This window comes from Hyperolius riggenbachi, chromosome 7, assembly GCF_040937935.1.
Source record: "Hyperolius riggenbachi isolate aHypRig1 chromosome 7, aHypRig1.pri, whole genome shotgun sequence".
Classification (NCBI taxonomy): Eukaryota; Metazoa; Chordata; class Amphibia; order Anura; family Hyperoliidae; genus Hyperolius; species Hyperolius riggenbachi.
Window position 1 is genome coordinate 214,635,725 of NC_090652.1, and position 21,114 is coordinate 214,656,838.

A 21,114-nucleotide genomic window follows, 5' to 3' on the forward strand; every position below is an offset into this window, starting at 1 on the left:
AATAAATTAAATATATATTTGTCAAGGGGTACTTGTCATAATGTTTACTATGCTAGGGGGTACTTGGTGAGTACATGGTTTTAAAAGGGGTACATACCAATAAAATGTTGAGAAACACTGCACTAGACAACTATGCAAGCAATACAAAACCTCAGTCTCTACATGTGCTTCTCAAAATTGTACTTTATTCGTGGCATACAAAAATTCTCACAGCAAATGCAATACGTTACCCTCCCTTCTAAAAACCTTTAAAAACACTGATCACAAACACTGAGCACATGTATATTAACCCTACTGTCGCTGCAATGGTCATGACCACACTCAAATCGCCCAGCCAAAGCCTATGCCAATCAAATTTGTCCACCAATCGCAAACTGACATTAGTGGGCCCACCACCGGCGCACACCACAAGGCCTCCACTCTCACACAGAAGTTTCAATAGCCTGAATCGTACTGTTAAAGATGGTGTCCTAGAATGTATATTTAGGAATCGGTATACCCATCAAACACTTCATGCAATTGCAGCACAGTTCTCGCAACACGGTGTGTGTGTCAACAACTGTCCTTTTCCTCTGAGATATATAAGTGCTGTATCAGCGAAGTCCAGATTGATCCACCTCCTTGTCAGCATGAACCTCTAAATGTGTGATATAAGCGCATTGGATATATCTTCCTTACATCACAGTACTTTATGATATACTTCACCAGATCTCCGTGTGGTAGGAAGGTCCTCCCCTCACCGGCAGTAACAAGGCTCTTGTACGTGTTTCCCGAGGGAGCTTCGCTCAGGGCATGACATCTCCATCCTTGCCTGATGCCTACACGTCACCTCGTACTGTGTCCTCCTCTATGCTTATCCGGGGGATTCCACGGGCGCAGTTTGGTGTTCCGGATGCTGTGAGCGCTCACTCGTTTGGATCAGGCCCTCCCACTGACACAATTTGCCCCACCCACGGGACATTTTCAAAGCGTATGTGGGTTAAGGCGTATCTTCCTTTACTTCCTTATGTCTACTCCTCGGTCTCCCCCTCTGGCAGTCAAAGAACTCCCCATTATTCCATGATTTCACTATTGTGAATGCTGTGAGAATTTTTGTATGCCACAAATAAAGTACAATTTTGAGAAGCACATGCAGAGACGGAGGTTTTGCATTGGTTGCATACTTGATGAATTTACATTTATTGACATTTGCTGAGGTATTTACCGAACAAATCGGTAATTTACCAAACTGCTTGGTAATTTCAGCTTTCCATGCAGTAACAGCCTTGATGAATTGACAGTTTCCTAAGTGCTCGGTAAAGTCAGCTGTTTTCAACATTACCGTATGCAGTAATGCTTTATAAATCAAAGCCAAAGTCTGTAACCTTAACTAATGTCCAGCGCTGCGTAATATGTTGTCGCTTTATAAATACTATAAATAAATAAATAGACAATGGATATATTGGTAAATTTACAGATATTCTACTACTTCATTCAAATATATATAGTGGGTTGCAAAAGTATTCGGCCCCCTTGAAGTTTTCCACATTTTGTCATATTACTGCCACAAACATGAATCATGAAAGACCAACACAAAGTGGTGTACACATAAGAAGTGGAACAAAAATCATACATGATTCTGAACATTTTTTACAAATAAATAACTGCAAAGTGGTGTGTGCATAATTATTCGGCCCCCTTTGATCTGAGTGCAGTCAGCTGCCTATAGACATTGCCTGATGAGTGCTAATGACTAAATAGAGTGCACCTGTGTGTAATCTAATGTCAGTACAAATACAGCTGCTCTGTGAGGGCCTCAGAGATTGTCTAAGAGAATATTGGGAGCAACAACACCGTGAAGTCCAAAGAACACACAAGACAGGTCCAAGACAGGTCAAGGATCAAGTTATTGAGAAATTTAAAGCAGGCTTAGGTTACAAAAAGATTTCCAAAGCCTTGAACATCCCACAGAGCACTGTTCAAGAAATAAATTCTGATTCTGATTCTGATTCTTCTTCAAGCGATCATTCAGAAATGGAAGGAGTATGGCACAACTGTAAACCTACCAAGACCAGGCCATCCACCTAAACTCACAGGCCGAACAAGGAGAGCGCTGATCAGAAATCCAGTCAAGAGGCCCATGGAGACTCTGGACGAGCTGCAGAGATCTACCGCTCAGGTGGGAGACTCTGTCCATAGGACAACTATTAGTCATGTACTGTACAAAGTTGGCCTTTATGGAAGAGTGGCAAGAAGAAAGGCATTGTTAACAGAAAGCATAAGAAGTCCCGTTTGCAGTTTGCCACAAGCCATGTGGTGGACACAGCAACCATGTGGAAGAAGGTGCTCTGGTCAGATGAGACCAAAATGGAACTTTTTGGCCAAAATGCAAAACGCTATGTGTGGCGGAAAACTAACACTGCACATCACTCTGAACACACCATCCCCACTGTCAAATATGGTGGTGGCAGCATCATGCTCGGGGGTTGGCATCTCTTCAGCAGGGACAGGGAAGCTGGTCAGAGTTGATGGGAAGATGGATGGAGCCAAATACAGGGAAAACTTGGAAGAAAACCTCTTGGAGACTGCAAAAGACTTAAAGTGACTCTGTAACAAAAATTACAACGTTTTTTCTACCATCCTACAAGTTCCTAAACCTATTCCAATGTGATCTGGCTTACTGCAGCTCTTTCTACTATAACCATCTCTGTAATAAATCAATGTATCTTTCCCCTGTCAGACTTGTCGGCCTGTGTCTGGAAGGCTGCCAAGTTCTTCAGTGTTGAACTGTTCCTCTATGCACACTCCAGTGTGTGTTTTATTTACATAAGCAAGCAGCTTCTCTGCTATCTTATCAGTGATAGAAGAGAGCTGGATAAAAATCCTCCTCTGGAGGCTGTGAAAGGAGCTGGTCTGTCACATACTGAGGAATTAACGACATAGGCAGAGCTGTCTGCAGGAAGCCTGTAATGTTCAGTGCATGAGAGAAGCTGGGGACAGAAGGTAAACACACACAAGTGATCTCTTGAGATTCAGAAGTAAGGCTGTATACAGCCTGCTTGTGTATGGATGTATTTTCTATGTGTGGACATGCTGTACATCAACCTACTTCCTGTTTTGGTGGCCATTTTGTTTGTTTATAAACAAACTTTTTAAAACAGTTTTTGACTACTTTTAATGCGGTGGGGGGCGGTGAAATTGTGACAGAGGGTAATAGGAGATGTCCCCTAACGCACTGGTATGTTTACTTTTGTGCGATTTTAACAATACAGATTCTCTTTAAGACTGGAGCAGAGGTTCACCTTCCAGCAGGACAATGACCCTAAACATAAAGCCAGGGCAACAATAGAATGGTTTAAAACAAAACATATCTATGGGTTAGAATTGCCCAGTCAAAGTCCAGATCTAAATCCAATCGAGAATCTGTGGCAAGATCTGAAAACTGCTGTTCACAAACGCTGTCCATCTAATCTGACTTAAGCTGGAGCTGTTTTGCAAAGAAGAATGGGCAAGGATTTCAGTCTCTAGATGTGCAAAGCTGGTAGAGACATACCCTAAAAGACTGGAAGCTGTAATTGCAGCAAAAGGTGGTTCTACAAAGTATTGACTCAGAGGGCCAAATAATTACGCACACCCCACTTTGCAGTTATTTATTTGTAAAAAATGTTTGGAATGATGTATGATTTTCGTTCCACTTCTCACGTGTACAACACTTTGCATTGGTCTTTCACGTTGAATTCCAATAAAATTGATTCATGTTTGTGGCAGTAATGTGACAAAATGTGGAAAACTTCAATGGGGCCGAATACATTTGCAACCCACTGTATGTATGTATATATATATATATATATATATATATATATATATATATAGTGGCTTGCAAAAGTATTCAGCCCCCTTTAACCACCTCAGCCTTCAGTCATTTTCACTTTATGCATCCGAGCAATGTTCACCTCCCATTCATTAGCCTATAACTTTATCACTACTTATCACAATGAACTGATCTATATCTTGTTTTTTCCGCCACCAACTAAAAAAATGCATTATTTCTCAGTTTTCAGCTATTATAGTTTTGAAATAATACATACCTCCATAATTAAAACTCACGTATTGTATTTGCCCATTTGTCCTGGTTTTTAAATTATGTCCCTATCACAATGTATGGCGACAATATTTTATTTGTAAATAAAGGTGCATTTTTTCCGTGTTGCATCCATCACTATTTACAAGCTTATAATAATTAAAAAAAAAATGGAAATATTTCATCTTTACATTGATATTTAAAAAGTTTAGACCCTTAGGTAAATATTTGTTTTTTGTTTCTTTTTTGTAATGTTTTTTTTTTTATTATTATTAAACACTTTATTTGGGTATTTTTGGGAGGGTGGGATGTAAATAATAATTGTTTTAGGTAAATATGTGTTGATTTTTATTTTATTTTTTTGCATTTAGATGTAGTTTTACTTTTTGGCCACAAGATGGCACCCATGAGTTTGTTTACATGAGGTCACTCTAAGCGTAACATGTACGCTTAGAGAGACGTAGGGGATGCAAGAGACAGAAAAAAGCGAGGCTTCCGAGAGAAGCCGTCGCTTTTTCTGCAGGGGAGAGGAATCAATCATCGGGCACCATGGGCCGATTGATTGATTCCTGGGCTAACGATACGCGTCTGCGGGAGCACACATGGTATCCTGGACGTAGCTGCTACGTCTAGGAGGCTTAAATGGTTACGTTTTTCAACTTTTTGTTATATTACTGCCACAAACATGAATCAATTGTATTGGAATTCCATGTGAAAGACCAATACAAAGTGGTGTACACGTGAGAAGTGGAACGAAAATCATACATGATTCCAAACATTTTTTACAAATAAATAACTGCAAAGTGGGGTGGGGTGTGCGTAATTATTCAGCCCCCTTTGGTCTGAGTGCAGTCAGTTGCCCAAAGACATTGCCTGATGAGTGCTAATGACTAAATAGAGTGCACCTGTATGTAATCTAATGGTAGTACAAATACAGCTGCTCTGTGATGGCCTCAGAGGTTGTCTAAGAGAACATTGGGAGCAACAACACCATGAAGTCTAAAAAACACACCAGACAGGTAGGGGATAAGTGTGACGGACGAGCCGTGAGACCAGAAAACGCAATTGCAATCGGCTTCCTGCATCGATTGTCGTTGCATTGCCAGATCGGAATCTTATCTCTAGGGGGGTAGCAGCCTGTCAGCCTGGGTTCTTCTTTTGGGAAGTCTAGCTTCATAGCCTCTTTTCATGAAGCCTTGTGCCTGTGACTTGTTAATTAGCATATGACTGGGATCTGGGCCTTAGCAGAGGTGTCAGAGTTTGTCCTAGCTGATCTCCCCCCTGGTAGGCAACTAACCTTAACCCTACCCAGTGGGCATCTAACCTTAAACCCCTCCCTCCTTAAAATGTGTCCTGTTTAGAAGGGTGCAAGCTATAGTAGCGTGTGGCTCCTGCGCCTGCTATTGTAGCGGGTACCCTTTTAAACAGGAAGCCGTCTGCGCCGCTTTTCAACAATGTAGAAAATTAAGCAATTTTATTAATAATGTTATTTTGACTAAAATTCCTCTTTAACTATAAAATTACTTTATTAAAAGCCAGTTAACAGTCTCCAACCTTTTCTTAATTAGATTTTTGCTTTAAAAGCATTTTTTTTAAACCAATGCATAACCATTATAACATGTACGCATTAACATGTTCACATTTACATTAACTACTTGGTCTGTGGAATCAAGTAATCCACCACTAACACCACCAGGTAGGCAGCTCCAACATCTTGCCTCAGGTGCCACTGAACAGAAGACTGCTGCCTCTCATTACTTCTCCTACCTAATCCTGATTGGTCGAGCATCTTTAATTGGGAAACACAATGTTCACAAGTGGACTGGTCCCTTCTATTAACATTTCCTTCCCTACAGCATCTTCCAGAAGCTCAGCTTAATTCTCTCATCAACATATCTAAGACAAAATGACAGAGGCCAGTATGACAGCACACTTTGTTTTTGTGCTTGTTTTCAGCTTCTCATTTCTCCATCCACATTCAGGTGTACTAAGTATATATTTTTTAAAATGTTGATGCTTTTTGTGCTGCCATATTCCTACAATGAATTCTGCATGCTCATAACTGTATATGTATCTACAGAGTGCTTGTGTGCATGAGAGCTGTGTATAACCTGCAGATACATTACAACACCTTCACATTCCTCAATCACCACATTCTTCCCTTGCTCAGACGAAGTCTGGACACGTTTCTGATAAAAGGCACTAAAACTGCCCTGCCAACTTCCTTTCTGTCTCATATAATGGAGATGCTGTAGCAACAATAATAGAAATAGTGCCTTGAAATACAATTACAATGTTTGCAAACAAGTTCAATTGTTATTACAGTTAATTGTGCTTACAGTCGGAGGATGAAGCCGAAACACAGCTCACCCTGCTTCAGCTAAAATACTGGGCCAAGTTAAATATCATTCCCCGTCTGAATTGTAGAGACTCGGGGGAGGGGGGGGGGGGGCACATTTGGCACAAGATATTGTCAACAGCAGAATAACCTAGTTGTTTTTTTTCTGATCTGAGCTCCAGCAATCACTGGTGCCCAAATTAGGCACTGAGTGCTGCTATAGCCGTACTTATTATTATAGCCATTTTCATGTTGTCATTATGGGGTGTTGTTTGTAGGATTCTGGGGGGGAAAAATGAATTGAATCCATTTTGGAATGAGGTTGTAAGATAAAATATGGAAAAAGTGATGCGCTGTGAATACTTTCCAGACGCACTGTTTGTGTTTCTGCACATTACTCAGAATGTAATATGATAGTGTAAGGAACTTATTTGTCCAGAGATGTAGATCTATTTTTGATCCAGGGAGGACCACGTTATGATGACTAAAATTAAAATTCTGACGTTTTGTTACTTGAACACTTAGCAGAATAAAATCCTCAATGTGCTTAATGTTGAAAAATATGGCTCAGTGGTCAGTATACCATATCTCCTCATACATGAGCAGAAAACAGGAAACACAACGGTCACTGAGACCTTGGCCTTAAAGCGGATCCGAGATGAAGAACTAACTATAACAAGTAACTTGTCTATATATCTTATCTAAAGTTTAGATAGTTTACACAGCAACTCTAGCTGCAAGCAGCTTCAATAGAATATGATTATTTCTTCCTGTGATACAATGACAGCAGCCATGTTGTTTTTAAACACTACACACAGGCAACCTTATCTGCATCTTTAGCACTCAGCATGTGAAAAAACCTAACCCCCCCCCCTCCTCCGCTCTCCTCCCCTCTGCCTCTGAAATCTCTGGCTAGTAATACCTCCCCCTCCTCCTGCCCATACTGAGCTCCCATGAGCCCTTGCTACTGTCTGAAAATGCCAAGGCTCTCTGAAAAGCTGTGGGCGAGGCTTGTTTAGTTTATAGGGATTAGAGTATTGAAACAAAAACAAAAAAGTATTTTGCTTGAGGAATGCCCCATAAACAGTAGGAAAGGAACACAATTATGCAATGAGTAAAAGTTCATCTCGGATCCACTTAAACATTTTTTTGCCATAGTAGTCCTTTTACGTAAAAGAAATAAACGCTTCTCCAACAATTTATTGTTTGTGGGCTAAACCAGTAACTTGTAGAGAAGGGATAGGTTGCATTCTAAGCCTACAATAGTAAGCTTCCCCATTGCTTTGGTTTAGTAGGTACACATGAGTAACTTTTGAGAATTGTTATTTACATGACTGCATAACTGAAAAAAACTGAGCTAGGATGCCCTGAATCAATCCCACCCCTCACTGTGTGCTTAGCTCTTCCTATGAGTGTATACAGCTAAAGTATCATGGCAAGTCTTGGCCTGCGCGAAGTCATGGTTTATTAAACAAGGTTCACTTAGCAAAGCAGAATCTATAAAGCAAACAGCCACCCACATGCCTGAGCTGCCTCAAAGGCCTAGTGTTATGATAGAATGTTTCGTATTTAATGATCTACTGGCCAATTCAGCAGGAGTCCTTGAGTCATGTAAATAATACCTTAACCCCTAGCAGTGAAATACAGTTCCCTGAATAATAATAGAGCAGTGAATTAGCATTTTCCACTCATCCCAAAATGATGATGTGAGTAACACAAGTACAGGCGGTCTCCTACTTACAAACAGGTTATGTTTCGGGCGATCTTTTGTAAGTTGAATTTGTTTGTAAGTTGGGACATGTTAGGGAAACATGGATAAAGGATTCACTTTCAGACAACTCTGGAAATAGGACATAAAGTATAAACAATGTTTTCGGGTTTTCAACTTGCCTTTAATTTGTTTTCGACTGCTTACAACAGTTTATACAATACTGTAACATGTAACAACAAAATTAAGTAATAAAAAGCAGTAATGTATATTTTATACATTATACTGTAACCGTCAAGGCCCAAAAGATTTAGAATGGCACAAATACGGAAAATACTGCTTTTCACAAAGTTTGCTGCTTCACTGTTTTTAGATCCTTTTGTCGACTGTTTCTGTGTTGTATTAGAGTATAATTAAAAGCATTTCATACAGTTTTGCCTCAGTGGACATTTTCCCTACCACAAGAATGTTTATTCCATTTTAAGATGGTTCATCTGCCTCTTTGTTTCCTGCATTATTGGATTGGGTGATAGAGGTTTGGGCAATACACAAGGGTAAAGATGAGCCAAAGTCAGAACAGGGATATAACAAGCAAAGTCAGATGCATGGTGCCAGGTCAGATCAGGAAGTCTTGCAAACAAAGTACCACTAAGCAGGCAGGATCCAATTCAGGACGAGGGTCAGAAATAGCAAGAACAAGGTAACCAGGGCAGGGATAAATGTAGCAAGAAGCCAGGATGCCCTTTACAAAATACTGATAAATGGACAGGGTTCTGATGACTAGGAGGAGCTTAAATGGGTTCTGAATCTCTGAAATGCACAGCACAAGTTAATGCCAATGAGGTCAGTTCTGAGACAGCAAGCCCAGAAACAGTACTGCTGGAAAGTATTGTGTTTTAGCAGAGCCTGTAGCTCACCAGGAAAGCAAGCAGAGGAAGAAAGTCCTGAGTTTAAATCCATGGAGCAACCCAACCTAACAGAGATGGTGATTGTATGGGGAGCCCGGAGGACTTGCGTTAAAGGGCAACTGAAGTGAGAGGTATGTGGAGGCTGCCATATCTATTTCCTTTTATACAATACCAGTTGCCTGGCTATCCTGCTGATCTTCTTCCTCTAATCCCTTTAGCCATAGACCCTGAACAAGCAAGCAGCAGATCAGGTGTTTCTGACATTATTGTCAGATCTGACAAGATTAGCCACATGCTTGTTTCTGGTGTTATTCAAACACTGCTGCAGCCAAATAGATCAGCAGGGCTGCCAGGCAACTGGCATTATTTAAAAGGAAATAAATATGGCAGCCTCCATATATCTCTCACTTCAGTTGTCCTTTAAATTTAGAAGCTGTCTTTTTGTAGTTAGTGCAAAATTTCCTTTTAAACTGCTAATGGCTTGGTTTCATAGGTTTCATAGGTTTCATAAAAGTTTTACGCTAAGTTTCCTAAGATTCCGTTTGTGTGATTTTTCCAAATGAGATTTTGTATTATGATTGTCACATTTTGATAATGAGAGTCAATGGGCAAGTTTCCACCCACTGCAAATTTTTAATCTGAAATGTTCTGCATGAAAATAATTGCATGCGTTTTACAAAGAACACAGTGGAGGACATAGTCTCTAATATGCTACTAGCATGCGAAAATTCCCATACAGGTTTGCATAAAATGTACACATTTTTCTTTCTTCTATGTGAAAATTTGCATGCAAATTCTCTCACGTAAAACGCAAGCATGCAGGAGAAACGCAACCTTGGGCTACTTTCACACTTGGGAGTTGCGTTGCATTCCCTGGAAAAACAGGACTGCAGGAGAAGGGAAAAGTCACATGGCATGTTATATGTTGCCCAATGCACAGTTCATCTCTTTTCTGTAGTGTTAGTTAAACTATCCCTGAAACTAATGAATAAATGAATGGGATAATCAGTCATATTTATAGTCCTAATCCTAAATAGATCTTTCCTGAAATGTCATAGTCCTATTTTGTCCTTAAAAAAATTCCCTTATGTCCCTGAGACAGAGCTTGAGCTTTTGAACTTGTCTGTTTCCTGCACTCAGACTTTTTTCTTAAAGGGCAACAGAGGTGAGCAAAGCATATTACGTTTCACTTACCCGAGGCTTTTTCCAGCCCCTAGAAGTCTGTGTGGTCCCATGCTGCAGTTCTGTCTTCCTCCAGGGTCCCGCTGTTAGCACCATAAGGATCACCGACCGACCCTTTAAGCCTTGTACACACTCTAGGTCAGTCTTTCCCAACCTGGGTTCCCTCGAACTCCTGGGTTCCGTAAGGATTTTTCAGGGGTTCACTAACATTTTTTCCTTTTCGAGGTGAGTTGCCTCACGTGGCAGGTTGAGAAAGTTTCAAAATGGTGTCCCTAGCTTCTAAATGTCCTCTTCACTCATTTTCTGCCGATCCTGAATTCTCGTGACCCTTTTTCATCACTGGCGCAATGGCCTTGTGACTGTTATAACATATTACATTGGTGATGAATAACCATGTGGGATGCCAGAATCAAGGATGTGTGTAAAGTAGATGCGAATGCCCCTCAGACACTGTTAGACGGCGAAACCGCCGTCTAATTAGGGTGTACAGCGCTGCGATCTTCAGCAGTGCTGTACTGGGGACAGCCGTCCCCTCCTGAGTCTCGGCAGTGATCGACTGTCATAGGCTGAAGCCTATGACAGCTGATCACAGAGATTGGCTGGTGGGGGGAGAGAGGGGGAATATTTAAATATAAAAAACAGCAAAATTTATTAAAAAAACAAACAAATAATTAAGAATAAACAAACAAACATTCGGGGGGGGGGGCGATCTAACCCCACCAACAGAGTGCTCTGTTGGTGGGAAGAAAAGGAGGGGGGAATCACTTGTGTGCTGTGCGGCCCTTCAGCTTGGCCTTAAAGGGAACCTGGGGCGAGAATAATATTGAGGCTGCCATATTTATCTCCTTTTAAGCAATACCAGTTGCCTGGCTGCTGTGCTAATCCTCTGCCTCTAATTCTTTCAACCATAGACCCTGAACAAGCATGCAGCAGGTCAGGGGTTTCTGACAATATTGTCAGAACTGACAAGATTAGCTACTTGCTTATTTCTGGTGTAATTCAGTTCACTAGAGCAGCCAAATAGATCAACAGGGCTGCCAGGCAACTAGTATTTGTGATGAATAGCGGAAAAGCCGCCGCATGTTCTGACAGTAAGGCGGCTGATTCCGCGGCTGATGCGGCGTTTTTTTCCACGTCAGCATGCGTCTGGGTTTTCTGGAACTGGTGGTGCACATGGGAGGAATGGCGTGGGGGCCGCGCGTGTTCTGACGGTAAGGCGGCGGATTACGCGTCCAGTGCGGCGGTTTCCCTGCAGCAACATGTGTCTGGGCTGTCTGGACCTAGTAGTGCACACAGATGGAGAGCTGCGCGCGCGCGCGCGCTGCAAGTCAAGCTCTTTATACCAATAGGAGGAAGATCAGCTGATCAAGGCGGTCAGCTGATCCCTGCTCAGTCAGTGATTGGTTGATGGGAGCTGGGCGGCGCTGTGGAGCGCTTTACTATATATATCTCCTGCTGTTCAGTTGCTGGTTGTCTGGCGTTGCGAATGCCTATGTGTTAGCACTCAGACCTTAGCCAGATCCTTCAGTGTGGTGGAACCAGGAGGACCTGGGAATCCACACTTAGCCAGTTACTGTATATCATCTGTGTTATTCTCTAGCATAGTTCCAGGGTGTTGAGATCACGGCCCTCACACCCCAGACTAGGAATACTGTATATCATCTGTGTTATTCTCTAGCATAGTTCCAGGGTGTTGAGATCACGGCCCTCACACCCCAGACTAGGAATACTGTATATCATCTGTGTTATTCTCTAGCATAGTTCCAGGGTGTTGAGATCACGGCCCTCACACCCCAGACTAGGAATACTGTATATCATCTGTGTTATTCTCTAGCATAGTTCCAGGGTGTTGAGATCACGGCCCTCACACCCCAGACTAGGAATACTGTATATCATCTGTGTTATTCTCTAGCATAGTTCCAGGGTGTTGAGATCACGGCCCTCACACCCCAAACTAGGAATATTGTATATCATCTGTGTTATTCTCTAGCATAGTTCCAGGGTGTTGAGATCACGGCCCTCACACCCCACACTAGGAATACGGTATATCATCTGTGTTATTCTCTAGCATAGTTCCAGGGTGTTGAGATCACGGACCTCACACCTCAGACTAGGCCTTGTTCTGATATCTGTTATGACCTGTAGAGTTCCTGACTATTCTTCTGATCTCTGATTTGGTACTTTGCATATCTGATACTCTGTTGCCGACCCGGCCTGTCCGACCTTCTGGCTGTCACCCCCCGCAGGGTGTCCAGCCTTTCCGCAGGGGTCCCCTGCTCTACAGAGGGGGCACTGCTCCTTATCAGTCAGGGATTCCCTCTCCAGGTGTCCTTGACTGCAGTAGAGTCTTCTCTACTTATTGGACCACCTGCTACCCCGGTGGTCCAAAGGTTACTGTTGCACCAAAACACTTACACACTCAGGTGTCTAGAGGTTAGACATATTTGATTATTGGCGATTCTGCAGATCCCCAATAATCAGGTATATCTGTATTCTTGGGGATACTGCAGATCGCCAAGAATCAGATTCTCTCTCTGGTTGCTGACACCTATCGTTACAGTATTGTTTAAAAGGAAATAAATATGGCAGCGTTCATATCACTCTCACCTCGGGTTCACTTTAAACTGCAGTGGCTTATTAACAGAAAAATGTCCTGGTCTTTAGGGGGGTTTAACACTTTGGTCCTCAAGTGGTTAAATATCAGAGGCAAAAGGTTTAATTCATTGTGTGTAGGATTTAGCTGTATTGAAACAAATCATTCCCAAAAGGGGTGTCTGCTTCAATGCACAGCTAGTGTTGTTTTTTGCATATAAGACTACAGAGTATTTTTCTCCGAAAGCAAAAAAAATGTATGAAAAGCCTTGGGTGTGAGGTTTCACACACAATAACAAATGTTTATAGCTAGATACATTTCCTCTGCTCTCCTGCAGACAGCTCAGTCAGAGACACAAGCAGCTGCAGTTTAGCTAGTGAGAGCTTTCTCACACACAGGGTTAACAAATGTAGTGTGAGGGAATCCCCCCTCCTCTCATGGTTCACTGGGCCATCAGATTTGGCGTCAGTGAAGAGTGAAAGGAATTTGATACTGTAAACAAAAGCGATAAACAATTGAAGTGTATACATCACTACTTAGTGTGAGAAAACGCGGAAAAGCCGCCGCGGGTGCTCAGAGCAAGGCGGCTGATTCCGCATCCAACACGGCAGGTTGCGCGCGTGGGCCTGCATCTGCTAGCATGACTGAACGTGGAGAAACCGCCCCATGTCCTGAGAACAAGGCGGCGGATTCCGCGTCCGAAGCGGCGGTTTGCACGCATAGGCCTACATCTGGCAGTATGGCTAAACGCGGAGGAACCGCCGCATGCTCTGATAGCGGTGCGGCTGGTTCCGCGCTCAGCACAGCGGATGGTTTGCAGCACAGGTCTGGTGTGGCTGGGGCTGATAGTCCACACAGGTTCAGAAGGACGCGCGCGCGCGCTGAGAGGCAGAGCTTTTATGACAGCCAGAAGGGAGTCAGCTGACCAAGCCGGTCAGCTGACAATTCCACCACTTCCCATTGGTCCAGCACTTAGGGGAGGCGCTGGAGAGCGCCTTGCTATATATACTGGGTGCTGGTCATTCTCTGGTTGTCTGCGGTTGCGATCACTACGTGGAAGCACTCAGACCTTTTGTCAGATTCTGTGTTATTCTTTAGATCAGTTCCTGGGTGTTGATGACCAAGGACCTCACACCTCAGATTAGGAATTCTGTATATCATTGTGTTATTCTTTAGACCAGTTCCAGGGTGTTGATGATCATGGACCTCACACCTCAGATTAGGAATACTGTATATTATCTGTGTTATTCTTTAGACTAGTTCCAGGGTGTTGATGACTATGGAGCTCACACCCAAGACTAGGAATTAGCTTTACCATCCTGTTATATTTTCAGACTAGTTCCAGGGTGTTGATGATCAAGGAGCTCACACCTTTAGACTAGACAATTGTTGATTATTTGTTATGACCTTCTGCTTTTCCTGACCTCTCTTCTGATCTCTGATTTGGTACTCCACTATATCTGATACTCCGTTGCCAAACCTTGCTTGCCTTGGATTCCGTATCAGTCTCTTTCCACTGTATCTGATCTGTCTGTCTGTTGCCGACCTGGCTTGTCCGACCTCGAGAACTATCTCCTCTGTTTAGAGATAGTTCACAGATCTGTCAGTGACACTCCACCATTGGTGTCACTCACACTCTGGTCCTTCCCACTCTCAGCCTGACTCCTCCCCTTGGGGAGCCTCAGGCCTTTGGAAGGAGCCTGTTCTTTGGGCAGTATCTCTTACTGCCTTGCACCCTCTATACGGAGGCTCTCCTCAAAGGTTTACGGTTGCACCAAACACTCATATTACTCAAGTGTCCAGAGGTTAGAGATATATCTAAATATCGGTGATACTGTAGATCATCAATAATCGGGTATATATCTGTATTCTCGGTGATACTGCAGATCACCGGTAATCAGATCCTCTCTGTGTTACACCGATCGTTACACTTAGCAGCACTTTAGGAACTCCCTCAATCCCAAGTTAAAAAAAACATGTTAATTGATAGTGTTTATTTAATGTCAATATTTTGATGCATTTGTTGCTTGAGGTTCACATGTAATGCCTGTTGGCTACTGTCTTATGTTCACAGTAGCCCTGAATACAACTGGCTGTCCATGAGAGCACATGTTGGAAGTCGCTGCACATGGCTTGAGGCTCAGATACTGGAGCTGGATTCCAAAATCCAGCAATTAACTGATCTTCAGGCTCAGATCCACAGCAAAAAGGTAACCATTGTAATAACTGCTGAAAACAAACAATGCCAGGCAGAACGTTATATTGTTCTGCATGATTATATGCTATCAGCATGATTATATACAGTGGTAGCACCTCTTTAGTGAAATAAATAAAAGAAACCTCTACCTAAGGGAGGTTAGTGCATACTGTGGACCATGGAGATGTTCTCATATCGAAGGACTACATCTACTGCATTCATAGTTGGTGGCGCACAACACCGCCGCAGGAAATTGAAGCTGCAGCACCTGCGGGTCTGCTCTTTAGAAGAGGGGAGAGGAGATACACACAAGGGAAAGTAATGTCTCCCACTCTTCCCATCCATCAGTCCACACTATTGTGGACCACTAGGGGGGGATTTGTTTTACATAATTCGCTATAGAGGAGCTCTAGACTACCACAAAAAAATGTTAAATACATAAACACATATACACAAGCATTCATTTGTCCCAGAGTAAAATGCCTAGTTTATCTTGCAAAAACATTATCTACCAAACATACATGCACCAGTCCAGAAATGCCTTTTTATGTATAAGGCTAAATGGATATTACTCAGTCCAGAATAGACTTGTCATGTAAACATGTGCTAATATAATTTGAATATGAATCCTCTACCATGGGCTAGTTTGCTCTCCATTTACCAGTTTTACCAGCGGAGGTTACTGCTTTTGTCCAGGCACATTTGCATGGCCAGTCTGAACACTGAAAGGAAGATCATTACAGCTAAAGCTCTGTACACACGCTAGACCACAGTCCTTTAGAAATGAACGACAAATGATAGATTGGCCGATGCCCCAATGATGGTAAAAGACAGTGATTAGTGTCAAAGTACACTGATAGATCAATTCAGACGATAATCGCTGTTAGTCGTTCGTACCAAAACGATAATAAGATTATAAGAGCACAGAATTGTGCTGTACTGTAATTTATTCTCCGCTGTACAGTATATTACAGGTTTGTTGTTGATTTATTGTACTTATTAAATGTTTGACATAAAAAATGCCTGAAACCACAGAACGCTCATTTAAAAAAATAATTTTCTTCATGACTTATGTTTATAGCTAATTATCTCCTTGTGAAAGTGTCTGTGAAGGTGGGTGGCCTGCCTAGGAACCATTGTGCAAAATGTCAGCTGGCGTACTGGTTTATTTCTGTATCCTAGGGAACACTGCTGTTTGAGGAGCCCCCAGACTGCCGGGAAGGGACACAGCTGCAAGTTCCAGGCAGTTTATTATGGCCTGCAGGGAGGCTGGCAACACCCCGAAAGGAAACAAATCCGTCTCCAGCCAAAGACTTTGAAATGTCTCCAAGCAGCCCAACTCGGCTCCTGAGAAACATAGAAAAGCAGGTAAACCATCAGGATAGAGATAAGCTTCTGTAAGGGGTGACCTCACTAGGCTATGTGATTACAATGCAGAGAACCGTGACAGTATTTCACCTCTCCCTGGAATGCACTTTCAACATAATTTAACAGGGTGCTTAATCTAGTTAGCGTTAACTTATTACTTCTACTGGAGCCAGGAATGGGTCTACATAATTTAAATTTCAAGTAAATGCTTAAAGTGGAATTACAAATAAATACAAATATATACAATGTATAGCACACTTTTCTGTTCAATGTTTATTGAACAGAATGGTGGTGTAGTGGTTAGCGCTCTCGCCTTGCAGTGCTGGGTCCCCGGTTCGAATCCCAGCCAGGTCAACATCTGCAAGTATGTTCTCCCCGTGTCTGTGTGGGTTTCCTCCGGGTGCTCCGGTTTCCTCTCACACCCCCAAAAACATACAGATAGGTTAATTGGCTTCCCCCAGAATTGGCCCTAGACTACGATACATACACTACACTAGACATATGACTATGGTAGGGATTAGATTGTGAGCCCCTCTGAGGGACAGTTAGTGACATGACAATATAATCTGTACAGTGCTGCGGAAGATGTCGGCACCATATAAATACTAAATAATAATAATACGTTTATAACATAATTTTATATAACAGTTCACCGAAACACTGCGCATCACAAAGAAGAGCGTCACATACCACATAGTCATTTACAAGGTATTGCGCCTCCATATATTTGCGTTTAGGTGTCATGTCACAGATAATTGACTATAGCAGAGGAGACCCGAAAATAGGTGCAGGACTCAACCTTATACACTTGTGGCAAGCCATACATGGCCTATTACCTAACTAAGGAAAATAAAAAAGAACAAAAAGAAAAGTAGAGATAGGAAGGAATAGCGCCCAACAACCCCCCCCCCCCCCCACCAGTGCCGCCACCCACCTTTCATATATCGCACTTTTCAATGTTATACAAACCATTTTTTCACTTATTGTTCTTAAAAATTATCCTCTCAGTTTGCAGCCAGTTGTATTTTCCATTCAAGTGTACCTGAGATGGGCAAAGAAAAAGATTTGATACTTACCTGTGGCTTCTTCCAGCCCCATGTGCAGTGATGCATCGTTGGCGGTCCTCCTGAGTGCCGCCGTTCAGTCGACTGGCGCAACTGAGCCGGATTACCGGGACTGACACAAGGGGAACAGAGGCACTAGGGAGGACGGCGAGGAACGCATTGCTGCACATGGAACTGGAGGAAGCCCCGGGTAAGTATGAAATCTTTTTCCTTGCCCATCTCAGGTACACTTTTTAAGTTCAAGTTTCTCTTTGGAGTTGTGGCAATAACACATTCATCAATGTTCAGATAGCCCCAGATTTCCATCTTTATGCATGAATCATTCTTTGCTCAGAGCTGAAAAGACGTTTGTTGCCATTTTTCGTAAGCTACTTATGGACCTTTAGATTTTAATCACCACAGTTCATGATTGTTTTGGGTGAAGATCAAGAGAGGGTATAGGCGTCCTCTGACATTGGTGGCTCCTCCTTGAGCAGTTGACCAGTCTGTATCATCCTTCAGCTCAAACCCTCTCCCCCCCTTTCCCCACTTCTCTCCATGGAAAAATGCTGTAGGGCAGTATGTTAATTCAGTCAATAATTGGGAGTCATTTTTTTATTTTCAATGCTTCAGCAAGCGAGCACAGACAGGCCCATATGCAATTTACTTTTTCTCCTGACTTTTCTCCGAGGTGATATTTTGACACCTTGTCATAAAAGGCATTTTAAACCACCAGCAAGCAAGAAAATACTCATAATAATTTTGATAGTACCCTTTCTCCTACTTTTTGGTACTTCATTTGCAGAGGGCTGGAAAGTTATTTTAATTAGAAGATGCAAAATTATCTATTAGGAGAAAACGCTTGAAAAGTTAATTGCGTATGGGCCACAGTGTCTAAGTTGGATCAAAAATGCAGGTTGCTCAATATGCAGGGATTTGCATGCACTATACATGCAACAGCTTGCACAGGAAGCATAGGTCTCACCAGGTAATACTGCTGATAGTAGTATTAGTAGATTCATAGATGTGCACACTGGATGATACTGTAGCATTGCAGCCATGCACAAGCAATTCACGGATGATGGGCAATCCCCTCACAAATGGTTATTAAAGGGAAAGAATCTCCATTGTTTGTTTGTTGTTGTTTTTGTAATCACAGTCGGTGTTGGGAAGATGTCCCTCTTGTGGAGACCTGTAACAGCAAGAACAACCTGATAGATGCTGCAGGCTTTTCATACAGTACTCTATTCAAAGCTAAAAGCAGTTGTGCCAGGAATTGAACTTTATTTGTATATTATAGAGACTTGAGCAGTATAACAAAGAAAACTTTTCTTGGGTGTGTGATGGCTGAGGGTATAGGCAGAGCATGTTCACCACTCATTCATGGCGTTTGCTGTCCTGTGTGGGTCTGTGATCTTACTCTTGGGAGCTGATAAACCTCCTTGTTCCCAGGCACCACACTGGAACCAGGGGTGTAATACATTTACACAGCTCTCAGGCCCACATCATTATTGTACAACCAGCTCAGAAATGCGTAACGTTTGTTTATCTGCCAGTCCATATCTACACTCTACCTCATGAATTCTACTGATACTGTTGTCTTTTGCAATCTATACTGCATGCCAACAATTATGTTGCCGATTAACAAAATTCTTCTTTACTTCAATACTGAAGGATCAGTTTATGAAGGGCCAGTTCTGAATTCATTACATATTCATCAGCTTGCACTTTTTGAGAAAAGGTAAATATTTCTTGTGGGAAAGGGGTATCATCTACTGATTGAGATGAAGTTCAGTCCTCAGTTACTGTTCCTCTATAAAGGGGTTTTATATACTGTATCGGTACTGAAAGGTTTAAAGTGCACTTATGGACAACAAATGAGCAACTGTTTAGTTGGACAGATCATGCTCATGGGATTAATTATCCACTGGGTTGAATTTTCTTGGCAAGTTGCTTATTTGTTCGCTGGAGTAGAAGGTCCCTATGCTTTCTGTAAAGACCTGCACTGGATCAGGTACACATAGGTTCAGGGCTGCGGAGTCGGCACAAAAATATTTCGACTACTCAGTTTATGAAACCACTGGACAAACGACTCCAACTACCCAAAATTGCTCTGACTCTACAACTCCAACTCCTTGGTGTAATACTTACCATTGCTGTGGAGTTTGTACACAAATCACCCGACTCCTCAGCTTATGAAACCTCCGACTTCAGGTACCCAAAATTACTGTGACTCCGACTCCACAGTCAGTTTAAGTGCTATGATTTGTGGAAAAGCAAACAGACAAAACTGTTTCTCCTCCTTCTTCATCATCCCTCTATCAGAATGGTTTGCTTTTCAGCTGATCTGAGCAGCAGGTATATTAATAATGGTTGCTAGTCCATGCATTGTGTATGGCTATCTATAATCTATTGTCTGTATCCAACAGTGGTCAGTGAAGTTTGAATTTTGTGGTTTTTGCTTGCTTGTATCAACTATTATTATTCTAGGGTGTATGCTGTGTCTGTGCACATTATCAGAGCTGTTCAAAAGTGTACAGATGACAGATTTTAAGGCTCATTAATATTTTTCATTGGTAGTACCATAAGTCTGTTAATCTTTGAGTTTAAATACGCTGCCTCGAAACTGAACTAAATAAAATACTACACGTTGTATTCTTCTTCCTTGTTGATTTATAGAGGCCATAATCTTCTTTAGGGCAGTACAATATAATTACAAAGCATGGGTGCATAAGATAACAGGAGTACAAGATAAGTATGACTGTCACTTCAAATTATTCTCCTTATAATATACAGCAGCTGCAAAAAAAGAATAAGGGAGGGAGCCAAGTCCTTCCCTGCTTAGAGTCTAAGACGATGGTAGGAACCAGGGCTGTGGAGTCGGAGTTGGAGTCGGGGCAATTTTGGGCACCCGGAGTCGGAGTTGGAGTCGGAGTCGTGGTTTCAGAAACTGAGGAGTCGGAGTTGGAGTCGGAAGATTTTTGTACCGACTCCACAGCCCTGGTAGGAACGAATGTATTATGGCTAATGAAATGTACAGCAACTTGCAAGAAACAAAGCGAGAAAACCATGCCCTTGCAAGTTTATAATCTAGAGGAATAGGGTAACCTTGACAGGCAGCGTTTGCGTAAAGTGCCTAGAAAGTTACCCTGTGTGAGTGGAGAAAAGGGCATTCAGTTGAAACTACCTTATTTACATTTGGGTGACCTGGATAAAAGAGGGCATTCATAGGAAAACAAATTAGCCTGTTTTCGGCTAGCGTAAGTTACTAAATGTACACCAAGAAAAAGGACCTGTGTGAAGGGCAAGTGCTGGCAAGAGGAGCTGGCACCGCATATGTGTGTGTGTGTGTGGCTGCAATTACTGCACTATATTTAGGAAATCTCTGTGCCTGTGTATTTAACTCTTTCTTGTCTCAGCAGGTTTTACTTCAAACCTCTATTTCTCCTACAGACAGGGCTGCTTGAATGTTCCATTTTATGTGCAGTCAGATATACCAGCTCACTATTTAAGCCATAGTGTGATTAAATTATACCTGTAGTGGATTTTAGGAGGGGGAAATGTGACACAGAGGCATGTTGAGACACTGAGACACAGATGAGACACCAAGCTTTAAATTGTAGCAATAGCAAATTATAAGCTTGTTTGAACTGGTGTGTGCATCTTGCGGGTCCGCCCGGCGGATCGTTGGTAACCAGTCTTATCACCCGAACGATA

The 21,114-nt window shown here is 42.3% G+C and overlaps 1 protein-coding gene across 4 annotated transcripts in view; it reads left to right on the plus strand.

Moving 5' to 3' along the window:
- Positions 1 to 21,114, plus strand: part of KANSL1L (KAT8 regulatory NSL complex subunit 1 like) — a 106,866-nt gene that overhangs the window by 20,640 nt on the left and 65,112 nt on the right. For 3 of the 4 annotated variants that reach the window (XM_068245169.1, XM_068245170.1, XM_068245171.1), the window contains exons 3-4: positions 14,864 to 14,999; positions 16,169 to 16,354. In XM_068245169.1, coding sequence (XP_068101270.1) covers positions 14,864 to 14,999; positions 16,169 to 16,354 — 322 coding nt within the window. The remainder of the gene's footprint in view (positions 1 to 14,863; positions 15,000 to 16,168; positions 16,355 to 21,114) is intronic. The other variant, XM_068245172.1, reaches the window with a different exon arrangement.